Source organism: Molothrus aeneus, chromosome 27, assembly GCF_037042795.1.
Source record: "Molothrus aeneus isolate 106 chromosome 27, BPBGC_Maene_1.0, whole genome shotgun sequence".
NCBI lineage: Eukaryota > Metazoa > Chordata > Aves > Passeriformes > Icteridae > Molothrus > Molothrus aeneus.
Genome location: NC_089672.1, coordinates 940,102 through 952,198, shown reverse-complemented (window position 1 = coordinate 952,198; position 12,097 = coordinate 940,102). Strand labels below are relative to the sequence as shown.

The 12,097-nt window shown below is 63.1% G+C and overlaps 1 protein-coding gene across 1 annotated transcript; it reads right to left on the bottom strand.

Annotated features, from left to right (window-relative positions):
* Positions 1–1,470: 1,470 nt before the first annotated feature.
* MFSD12 (major facilitator superfamily domain containing 12) lies at positions 1,471–11,701 on the bottom strand. Its single transcript, XM_066566289.1, has 10 exons — positions 11,259–11,701; positions 6,451–6,661; positions 5,505–5,628; positions 5,103–5,300; positions 4,759–4,851; positions 4,582–4,674; positions 3,721–3,891; positions 3,383–3,477; positions 2,587–2,717; positions 1,471–2,009 (listed from the first exon to the last, which is right to left on the bottom strand). Exons 1-10 carry the CDS (start codon positions 11,545–11,547, stop codon positions 1,915–1,917), a joined length of 1,500 nt encoding a protein of 499 aa, XP_066422386.1. The 5' UTR covers positions 11,548–11,701; the 3' UTR covers positions 1,471–1,914.
* Positions 11,702–12,097: the final 396 nt, after the last annotated feature.

The window sequence follows — 12,097 nt, the reverse complement described above, 5'->3', positions numbered from 1 at the left end:
TTCCATTCCCCCACACCGGCCACACTCGAGGTGTCCCTCTCTGCCCGTGGCCACACCCTGTCACCCGCCCCAGCCCCCTGCAGCCCCCTCACCCCACACTCGTGTCCTCTGTGCACACACGACCCCACAGCCCCCGCGGCAGGGGCTCCGTGCCAGCCCAGCCAGGGGGCACACACGGAGCTGAGGGTGCAGGAACAGGGCACGGACGGGGGCCCAGAGAGAATCCCTGCCATGGAGCCAGGCTGGGAGAGCTGGGGGTGCTCACCTGGACAAGAGAAGGCTCCAGGGACACCTCCGAGCCCCTGGCAGGGCCTGAAGGGGCTCCAGGAGAGCTGCAGAGGGACTGGGGACAAGGCCTGCAGGGACAGGAGCCAGGCAATGGCTCCCAGTGCCAGAGGGCAGGGCTGGAAGGGATCTTGGCAATCAGGAATTGTTCCCTGGCAGGGTGGGCAGGCCCTGGCACAGGGTGCCCAGAGCAGCTGGGGCTGCCCCTGCATCCCTGGCAGTGCCCAAGGCCAGGCTGGACAGGGCTGGGAGCAGCCTGGGACAGTGGGAGGTGTCCCTGCCATGGCAGGGGTGGCACTGGATGAGGTCCTTCCCAGGACTCTGAGATCTCTCCCAACCCAAACCATCCCAGGGGTTATGGAATAACCTCAGCACCCTCCCACTCACACCCGGTGTGCACACAGCACAGCCCTGCACACACAGGGGGCACACACACACACACACACACACACACACACACAGTGTCACACAGTCATAGTGTCACACAGCGTCACACTCACACTCACAGACTCACACACACATACACACACACTCACAGTGTTACACATACACACTCACTCACACACAGTCTCACACACACACATACAGTGTCACACACACTCACACACAGTGTTACGCACATACACAGTTACACACACACTCACACACAGTGTCACACTCACTCTCACACACACACTCACAGTCTCACACTGTGTGTAACAGTGTTACACACTCACACACACAGCGTCACACTTACAAACAGTGTTACACACTCACAGCATCACACTAACACACACACACAATGTTACACACACACAGTGTCACACTCACATACACAGTGTTACACATACACACAGTGTCACACTCACACATACCACACAGTGTTACACGCACACTCACACTCACTCACACTCCTTCAGTCCCCGCCCCCTCCGCGCATGGCCCGCTCCCATTGGCTGTCCCCTCCAGGGGGCGGGGCCCCACGCACGGACCAATCCCCGGCCCCCAGCGCTGCGCGCGCTCCGTTCCGCGCGGGGCTGCCATGGCCGCTGAGGGCCCGTCCCTGCCCCCCCCCCCCCGGCCCTCAGGCCGCCCCTCCGCCCGGGCCGGGCGGGAGCCGCGCTGGGCCCCCCGAGCCCCCCAAACCCGCTCCGACCCCTGCTGTGGGTCCCGCAGCCCCCACTCCCATCCCGGAGCCATCAGCGCTGCGGGTTTTTTCTCTTCTTTTTCTCCTCCTTTATAAAGTGCCGTTTGTACGTATTGACCTTACAAAAGCAGGTTAAAACCTCGGGCCACCCCCGAGCGCTCCCCTGTTCTGGGGCCGCCCCGGCCTGGCCTAGGCCCTTCTAGTGTTCATTGTGCAGGTGAGAGGTGACAGGTGACCCTGCACCGGTGACACCGCACCAGGGACAGCCTTCATGGGACACCAGAGTCCAGGATGGGGACATGAGGTCAGGGTGGGAATACGAGTCCAGTGCAAGGAGACGGGGTGGGGTCACCCCCTCCCCAGAGCCCCGTGGCCCCCAGTGCGGGGGACCCTCCAGATTCAGAGTCTGGCACCGTGATGTCGGTGGCCCAGGACGTGGTGGCTGAGGACACAGCCCTGGGGACACAGCCCTGAGGACACGGTGGCCAAGGACACAGCCCCACTCAGTTGACAGTGCTGCTGTGGCTCTCTCCCTCAGTGCTCCCAGTGCCACTTTCAGGGGTCCTCGTGCTCCTCAGCCCCTGCAGGCTGACAGCACCTGGAGGAAGAAGAGAAAGGGACAGGTCAGGAGAGATGGCAGTGTGGGGTGACCCTCACGTGCTGGCCTGGCCCTCCTGGACTCTCCTGCTAGCACCAGGAGCCTGACCCAGCAGGGGCCCAAGCAGCACAAGGGGTCTGTCCTGTTTCCCCACCCCACAGAGAGGCACTGGCACCCCGAGAGGCAGAACAGGCACTGAGCAGAGGTGTTGGCTCCCCAGCCTGGCAAAGGGCACCCCACATTTGCTGCCACACCCTGACACCCCTTGGAGCCCCAGAGCCAATGTGGCCATAACTGGGCCAGGGGGTGCTGCCCCCCAGAAAGGCCCAGCAAGCAAACACAGCCCCTCTGGGGGTGGCAGGGAAGTGGAACAATGGCCCTGCCCTGTGTCCTACCATGAGGACTCCCCTGCAAGCATAGCCACAAGCCAGCCCAGTAACAACAGCGCTCCCACCACTGCCCCACTGGGGCCATCTGCAAAGACACTGTGGCTTTAGCCCAGGCTGGCACTGACCACAGGGCTCCCAGTGCCCCCAGCCCCACGCTGGGCTGCCCGCAAGCCCCCAGCCCCACTCACGGCAGCGGATCCGGATGGGCCACACCATGATGGAGCAGAGGGTGGTGACAGCGACGACAGCGATGCCCCCAGTGACCAGCACCATCACCCAGCGGTAGAAGCCAACACAGGCAGGGCAGCACAGCTCAGTCCTGTGAGGACAGGCAGGGATGTGGCTGGAGGCCGGGACTGGGGTCCCAGGCTATGGGCAGTGGTCCCATGTCCTCACATCAGAGTCAGGACTGGTTTGCACTGGGGTGTGAGGGAAAGGCCCAGGGCAAGGATATCCCCAGGGTATGGCTTGGGCCCTCCAAGGCCAGGAGACAAGGTGAAGAAGGGTTTAAGACAAATCAGAGCTGGACAGTAAAAGCCTCCAGGGAACCTCAGTGCCCCTTCCAGTGCCTAAAGGGGCTCCAGGAGAGCTGGAGAGGGACTGGGGACAAGGGATGGGGGGACAGGACAAGGGAGAATGGCTTCTCACTACCACAGGGAAGGGTTAGATGGGATATTGGGGAGGAATTCATCCCTTTGATGGTGAGGAGGCCCTGGCACAGCATGCCCAGAGCAGCTGTGGCTGCCCTATCCCTGGTAGTGTTTCAGTCCAGGTTGGACAGGGCTTGGAGCAACCTGGTGTAGTGGAATGTGTCCCTGCCCATGGCAGGGGGTGGAAGGAGATGAGCTTTAAGGTCCCTTCCAATTCAAACCATTCTGGGATTCTACAAATCCAAGAGACCCTCCCATGTCTCTTGCTCCAACCCTGGAATGTTTCCTCATGGCCCCGAGGCAATGGGGGTCCCAGCTCTGCAGAGGCACTTACGGGCAGGGGTGCAGGTTCTGGATCACCATCACAGCCAGGCCATTTGCCATCTTGTCCGTGAAGCTCATGGCACCGTAGACAAATGCGCTGCTGTGCTGCAGGAGGAGAGGGAACCACGCTGTGCTGTGCTGTGCTGGGCACGCAGCCCCGTGTGCCCTCTCATGGGCAGAGCCCTCACTGCAGCCGAGCAGCAGAGGACGGGTACAGCACACGGGGCCCAGCAGAGCCAGAGCCCCCTCCCAGCGTCTCCATCTCCTAGCCCTGACCAGTGCCCACTCCAGACCGTGGGTGCTGTGCCCACCGTGGCCCCCCCTCTGTCCCAGCAGGAGCAGCCGTACCGTGTTGGTGCCGATGAGATCTGCAGTCATAGACAGGGAGGTGACCAGGATGGTGGCTGAGCCGGCCCCGAGCAGCACTGCCAGCCCATAGATCTCATCTCCTACTGGCCTGGCCAGGGCCACCCAGGAGGCAAAGGCCAGGACCACCAGGATGCCCACAAAGTAAGTCAGCTGTGATGGGGACAGGCAGAGGGAGAAAGGGGAATTCAGGCATCAGCTGGCACTTGGTGAGGAAGGAGCAAGCAGGGAGGGCATGAGGCCAGCACTGCCTAGGACCCATGAGGGACAGCCCTGGCTCTGTGCCAGCTGTATTTAAACAAGGAAACCCCAAAAGCAGGTCCTTGCTGTGCTCCAGGCTGTCCTGCAGCCCAAGGGTTGAGCCCAGGCAGAGTTGTGGGAGCGTGTCTGTGAGGGCAGGGGACACTCCAGTGCCACCCAACAGCACGGAGGGGACACACTGAGGGAGCAGGTCCCTCCTGCTGGCATTGCAGACCCTGTGCCCACCCTGGCCAGTGTAACCAGACCCTCCCCTCTGCCCCTGATGGGCACCACTTGGCTCTGCAGCCCAGTCAGGCCTGCATGGACATGGCAACTCTGGGCCAGCATTGCCTTCCCCAGCCTGAGGGATGTACAAGACAGGCCCTTGCCACCATCCCTGCCCACCACCCCCAGTCCCAGTAGGACACAGATCCCCATCCCTCCCCACCAGACCCTGCAGTGGGTCATTGCTGGCAGAGAGTCCATGAGGGCTCCCTGCTCTCCAGCTCAGGTGTGCCAGGAGCTTTGCTCACAGCCAGGATTTGGCCCCTGGTCTTTCTTCTCCTGGGGTCAAACTCCAACTCTCCAGCACCCTGGACTCACGTTCCGACCAATCCATTTGTTCACAGGCTTCATGAGGAACGAGGAGAGGAACCCACTGATGTACATCACTAGGGGAATGGTGGCAATGTACTTCTGTAAGGGACGAGGACAGGGAGATGAACCCCAGGCCATGTCAGGACAGCTTCCCACATGGCCCTGGACCTGCCCTGCACCCACCTTGGAGAGCAGCAGCGAGTTGGTCAGGTACATGGCGATGTAGGTCTGGGACAGGTTGACGATGAGGCGGGTGGCCATGTAGAGCACTGCAACCTGGGAGGGGACAGGGCCAGGGCATCACAGCTCAGCCTGTGGGAAGGACCTGCCCTGCCCCTTGTCATGGCACAGGTGTCCAGCAGGAAGGGGATGGATGGGTGCCCAGAACAGCTCCCTTCTCCATCCCCACCCGCACCTGGGCAAGTGCCGTGGCAGCAGCCCAGGGCAGGGGAGTCCTGCCCAGTTGTACTGGTAGAAGGAGGGCTCCAGCAGCCAGCCCAGGCCAGGGGAGTCCTGCCCAGCCATACCTGGTAGAAGGAGGGCTCCAGCAGCCAGTCCTTCCAGAGCAGCAGCGGGCGCGGGGGGCCCGGGGGCTCCTTGTGCAGCAGCGGGGTGCTCTCCTCTGGCTCGGGCAGCACCCCCGGTGGGTATGGCTTCTCCTTGGTGCCCAGGTGGAAGATGAGGGAGAACACGGCCCCCAGCCCCACCACGATGAGGGCCAAGTTCTGGTGAGGCAGTGGGGGTGAGCAGCAGTGGGGGCAGCCCCCCATCAGCCCCCCAGCAGTCTGGAGAGTAAGGAGGGGTGCCCAAACCCCACGGAGGGCTCAGTGTGGCTCTGGCCCAGTTGGTGAGGTTTTAGGGCACTGCCCCCTGCAGTGCCTCCCCAGCTGAGCCATGGGAAGAGGGAACCCCTGTGCCTTGCCACTCACCCGAAACACAGGGATGTCCTGTGGGCCCAGGTGCTCCATGTGGTCGGGCTGGTCCGTCTGGAAGTTCAGCAGGAGCCAGGTCAGGCCGTACACGGTGATGTTGGCCATGACAGTGAAGGCATACCTGAGCAGAAGGAAACCTTGGGGTGATGCAGAGGGACAAGCATGGGGACAGCACAGCAGGACACCTCTGCCCACAGCTGCCCTCCAAGCCAGATGTGCTACAGCCTTTGCACCCCAGCGTTGTGGCTGAGGTGACACCTTTGAGGGCACAAGGCACCTGGCCAGGCCTCAGCCTTACTGATGCAACTCCCAGTGTGCCCAGTCCAAGCCTCAGGGCATGACTGGGAGGAAACCAAGATCCCTACAGGTCAGTCTGCTCCCCCTCCAGGCACAGCTCACCTCTGCTTCAAGGATGCGAGGAGCTGCCTGATGTGGTACCCCCAGAGTGGGGACCCAGGGTTACCCCACATCCTGCCTGCTCACCCTGCTCCATGGAATAAACATCCCATCCCACATCCTGGTCCTGACAGGGATGAGCCAAGTGCACTGCCCACCTGGCCCTGGAGACATCTCACCTCCAGAACAGTACCCAGAGCTGTGTCCACCTCTCCTTGAGGGCATCTGGGAGGCACAGTCCCTCCCCTAAATGCCACCATCCGTTCCCAAAGGAGAAGCATCCCCAGCTCAGGGAAGTGTCCCACGGGCTGTGTCACTGACATCCCTGGCATCAAGAAATTCCCCCCTGGCAGCAAAGGCTTTGGGCCACCAACCCAGGACCAGAGTCCTATGGCACATCCCACAGCACACCCACATGGCCCTGCCCTTGTCCTGCCATGCCGAGGAGTCTGGTGTGCCACAGCACCCAGGTACCTCCTGTCACACAGTGATGGGACCCAGGGCAGCTCCCCAGGCCCAGGTGACCTCCAGGAGTGGCTGTGCTCACCTGAAAGCCGTGAGCTCCACCTTTCCATGGTCACTGCTCACCAGCTCGGGGATGAGGGCCAGGTGGGACACCTGCGTGGCTGCCCAGCCAAACTGGAAGATGACGATGAAGGGGAGGTAGTAGATGAAGGCTGCCCACTGTGGAGTGCTCTCCCTGCAGGCCAGGCAGGGGCTGAAGACAAAGGGAAAGGACACGAGGACACAGGTGGTGCCTGTGGAGAGAGTGGAGCAGTGAGAGGCTGCACACCTGGCTGGGACACCAATGTGACATACACAGAGCCCTCTCCAGGACAGGTCCTACCCCAGAGCTGGGGAGGGCGGTGAGCTCCTTCCCCAGCCAGATGGGACACATGGAGCTCCAGACACCACCTCAGCCTGTCCTGCACAGGGAATGTCCTTCCCTCTGGCACCCAGCACAGACAGACACCCCCAGTCAAGGTCCTTCCCCAGCACTGCTCTGTCCCCTCAACACACCGTGACAGACCCTCAGTCACACCCACAGGCAGCAGGAGGTCCCCAGGTGCAGATATCCAGTCAGATATCCCTGCTGCCTGCCCGTGGTGATATGGCACCCCTAGGCTGGGAGGGCTCTGGCTGTCCCAGGGGCACTGGCACCCTGTCTGTCTCCATGTCCCCTCTCCCATGGGGCTGGCAGAGGGGCTGGCAGAGAGAGCCATGCTTCCACCACGCTCAGACATCACCCACAGTGTGACAGGGTGACACAGAGCCATGGGGGCTCCGGGAAGGGCCCGCTGAGTCAGGGACAGCAGAGCCAGGCTCCTCCCTCTGCTGTCCAGCACTGGACACAGCCTGGGGACGCTGCGTGGGGCCAGCCTGGCCTCGCCCTGCCCCTTCCCAGAGTTACAGAGTCTATCTGCCAAGCGACTCCACAGACCCCCAGACCCCAACACAGCCTGGTGTCCTGTCCCACATGTCCCCCTGTACTGTCCTACATGTCCCCAGCTTTACTGTGTGCTGATGAAGAGCTGCTCCTACAGCTGAGAGAAGCTTGCTTTTCCAAGTCCCCAAGGCACCCTCTCCACTTTGCAAGAACCTCTATTCCTCATGAGTGATTCTTCTTCCTCCCCCCCCATGAAGGGGTTTTCCTCCTCTTCCTCCTCCTCCTTGCTCCTACACAGCACAGCCATGCAGGCCAGGGCAAAGCCAAGGACAAAGCCAAGGGTAGCAGTGACAATCCCAGCCCAGCTCCATCCATTCCCAAGGGATGCTGGGTCTCCACACTGGCTCATACTGCTTGGCTTTGGTGCTCCAGGACCTCTGAAGGACAGGGGACTCAGGCACATGCGGTGCCTGTGCCCCAGACAAACCACAGGCATAGGAAGGTCCATGAAGGCTCCAACCAGCCCAGATCCTCTCTGTTCCCTGGGTTTTAACTGGGCCCAGATGAGGGGTGAGGGTCCCAGGGCCCCACAGGGTCAGGCTCTGCAGCCCTGTTGGGCTGTGAGGGCTGCCAGGGGAGCACTGGGACAGGAGCTGTGGGACCCGGCTGCTGCAGCCTCCAGGGCTGCTCCTGTGCCCACCCACGAGCCATCGCCACCTGCACAACCACAGGAGTGTCACCTCCTGCTCGTGGCCCCCTGGGACAGGCAGTGTCCACCACCAGGGTCACCCCACCGGCCACCCCATGGAGCTGTGCCCATCTGGCACAGGGCTGCACCCCAATAGCCATGTACCCCAAGTGCCCAGAGTGGCTGCACTGAGTCAGAGGGGTGCTGGGGAGCCCCTGCTCTCCCAAGTGGGGCCATGGGAGCCCACCCAAGACCATTCCACCCACGCCTGCAGCGCCCCGGGCAGGCAAAGGCCCGGCCTCTGATCCCCGGCCCTGCGGGGCAGATCACGGGAACGCCGGGCTGCTCAGCACAGGCGCCCGGGGCAGGGATTTTAGGACAGCACTGCCGGGCAGGCTGAGGCAGGCAGCAAAGAGACGCGGACCCTTCCTCCCCACCGCGTCAGGAGGCCGGAGCCCATAAAAGAGCCGGCGAGCAGGCAGGGACACCCGGAGCGCCTGTGGGAACACCCGGGGCCGCGGCCGCGGTGGGAAGATGCCACGATAGCAACTCGTGGTGTCTCCCCCGCCCCGAGGCTGCGGTTTCACAACGTTTCCTCTGATCTGAGCACGGGTTTGCCACCGGACGAGACACCCTGCTCCCACACAGCAGCCCTCGCTGCAGCGTGATCCAGGGAACAGAGAGGCCCCGGCACGGCCGGATCCGGTGGGTTTGCCACCGCCGCTGGTCACTCTGTGGTCAGCCAAGGTGGGGCCGGGGAAGCCCCTGCCTTGGGAATAACCCACGCTGCAGCCTGGAACACAGCCTGCGTCCCTGCTCCGGCCTGCCCGGGCTGTGCTCTGCTCCCTGCAGGCCCGAGGTAGCATTTCCCCTGTGCTCGCCGGGCAGCACCCGGCTGGAGCAGCGGGAGGAAACAGCTCCGGCCACTTCCCCAAATCCAGGGCGCTGACGCTGGGGCAGGGGTGAAGCTGCCCCTCCTGCGCTCTCCCTGACTCACAAAGCCAAGCTCCGGCGAGGTCAGGCGCCTTATCAGGCTGCCGTTGGGTTGCACAAAGCATTGGACCAGATAAATTTGAGATCAAGATAAGAGGACCCACACTGCAACCGTCCTCCCTCCCCGCGGGTCTGCTCTGGGTGAGGCAGGTCGTTACCCAGGGTTGTTATCAATGGCCATTTCTTCCACCAACTGCTCCGTCCCCAGTGCCAGCTAAGCAGGATGTGCCGGCTCCTGCAGCAGTCACGGCACCAAGGAACCCCCTTCAGGCCATGCTGTCCCCTCAGAGAGGGACCAAGGACCTCTCTCTACACCACACTGCTCTCCACATTACACTGTCCCCTCAGAGAAGGACCAAGGACCCCTCTCTACACCACACTGTAGAGAGGGACCTCAGCAGATGGGTCCCCACCAGCCCCTGCACTCCGCTGCATTTTTTGACCCAGGGCAGAATGCAAGATAAACCTGTCAATAATTCCTGCGAGCCAGAGCCTCCTGTGCATGCCATACCCCACTGCTGGCCCCTGGGGTGCACAGCCCCAGCACAGCCAAGGGCCCCCACCCTGGTGACACTGAGAGCTGCTCAGGAAGCACCTGGGCTTTTGGGAAAGCCCAGATTTTACTGATGGTCTTGGTTTTGCTGAAGCTCCGAGGTCTGAGCACGTGGCTCTCACCCCTGCTTGCTGCCACCCACATACACAAAGCCTGAGGGACAGCAGGGAGCCCTCCGGGATGGGATGGTGCCCGGGCAGGACAGGGATGCCATGGTGCCCCTTCCCCATCCAGGCTCAGCATCCCATTGTCCTCTACACATGCAGCAGCTCTGTCCCCAGCTCGCTGCTGCAGGGGATCCCAGAAAGGCACCTCCCAGGCTATCCCCTCCTCACAAGGCACCCCAGACACATCTCCTGCCACCCAGGGCACTGCCAACACACCAGAGCCCCTTCACCTTCCACAGGGCACCCCAAAAGTCCCCAGGGCAGCCCTCCCTTCCATGGAGGAGCTGCTCCCTTCCACCGAAGGGCACACAATTCTGCTCACCCCTAGGGCTGTCCCTCTCCAGCTGGGGGGACCCTGTCCTGACCTCACTGCCACATGATGGTCCCCCTCCCCAGAAAGGCTCCCACATCTTCAGGGAGACCTCCATGCCACAAGACACCCCAATTCCTCCCCGCTCCTGTGAACCCCCAAGGTTGATCCCGCAACCCAGAAAGGCACTCTTGGACTTGTTCCTCCTCTTCCAGGGCACCCCAGAAAGGTATCCTGGGGCTGCTCCTGTACCCCAGAGAGGCTCCTCCATGTCCCCACAGGGTCCCCCAGCAGAGTGTCCCCCACCCGTGCCCCCCCAGCAGAGCTGCTTGGGGCCAATCCCCTCCACCCAGCATCCCCCACTGTCCCCTGCCCTGAGTATCCTAGAAAGGTTCTCCTGGGTTCCCTCCACTCAGGGCACCTCAGAAAGGCTCCTTGGGCCACCCTTCTCCCTTCAGGCACCCCACGAGGGTCTCCCACCCCTGGCATCCCAGAAAAGCTCCCCCAGGGTCACCCATTCTCACATGTCACCTTGGATAGGCACCCTCGGTCACTCCCTCAGGGCATCCCAGAAAGGTCCCCCCAGAACCACCCTCTCCACTTAGAGCACCCCAGAAAGGCTCCCCGCGGTGACCCCCAACCCAGAGCACCTCAGAAGGTCTCCCTCCCTCACAGCCATACTCCTGCCCTCCCCTAAGCAAAGCCCCTCGGGGGTTACCTGTCTCTTATCTTTGGCACCCCAGCAGTGTGTTCCACCCAAGGCACCCCAGAAAGGCTCCCCATGGCCCCTCATTTCCATCCAGGCCACTGCAGAAAAGCCACTCTGGGTGACCCATTTTCATCCGAGACACCTTGGATAGGTACCCTTGGGCCACGCCAAGGTTCTCCTGTGTGTCCTTCAACACAGAACACAGTAGGGTCCCTCGGGGCCACCCCTCTCCACTCGGAGCATCCTAGAAGGGCTCTGGATGTCCCCCAACAAAAACACCCCAGAAATTCTCCCCCGGGGCCATCCCTCTTCATTCAGAGCATCCCAGAAAGGCTCTGCCGGTTGTTCCACACACGGAAAGCTCCCCCGGGGTCATCCCTCTCTACTTACGGCATCCCAGCAAAGTCCCCCCTCGGATGTCGCCCACTCAGGACACCCCAAAAAGGCTCTCCCGGGGTCAACCCTCTTCCCCCGGCTCCCCCATCAGAGCTCCCGGTCCCCGCACCCCCCGCCCGGGTGTCTCCGGTCCCTCCGGTCCCCGCACCCACCGGCCAGGTGCCAGCCCTTCCTGCGCCCGCAGCGCCCGCAGCCGTGGGCCCGGTCGGCCTCGAAGCCGAGCAGGGGCGTGCAGAGCCCGTCGGCCGCCTGGCCCGCCAGTAGCAGCCCCCCGGCCGCGGCGTGCCCGTAGCCCAGCACGGCATGCAGGAAGGGCAGCAGGTAGGTGAACCAGAGCGCCGAGCACGCGTCGTTCAGGAAGTGCCCGCACGCGAAGCTGAGCCGCGCCCGCAGCGGCAGCGCCGGGCCCGGGGACTGCGGGGACAGCGGCGGCTCCGCCATGGCCCGGCCTGAGCCCGCGGGGACAGCGGCGGGACGGGCCCGGAGGGAGGCACCGCCAGGGAATGGGAGGGGACGGGGAGGGACACGGAGCGAGGAGGGAGGAGATGGCAGGGACAGGGAGGGACCGGCCGGCGCCGCCGATCCCCCGCATCCCCCGGGACCCGGCCTGGGCGGGGAGAGCGGGGGGCGGCCCGGGCGGGGCGAGGAGGGACGGGGGAGCGCCCACTTACACCAGTTACACCAGTGCTGTCCCCACTCCGATCCACCCACCCGAGCGCCCACTTACACCAGTTACACCAGTGCTGTCCCCACTCCGATCCACCCACCCGAGCACCCACTTACACCAGTTACACCAGTGCTGTCCCCACTCCGATCCACCCACCCGAGCGCCCACTTACACCAGTTACACCAGTGCTGTCCCCACTCCGATCCACCCACCCGAGCGCCCACTTACACCAGTTACACCAGTGCTGTCCCCACAGCGGGGAAGCGCCCACTTACACCAGTTACACCAGTGCTGTCCCCACTCCGATCCACCGATCTGAGCATC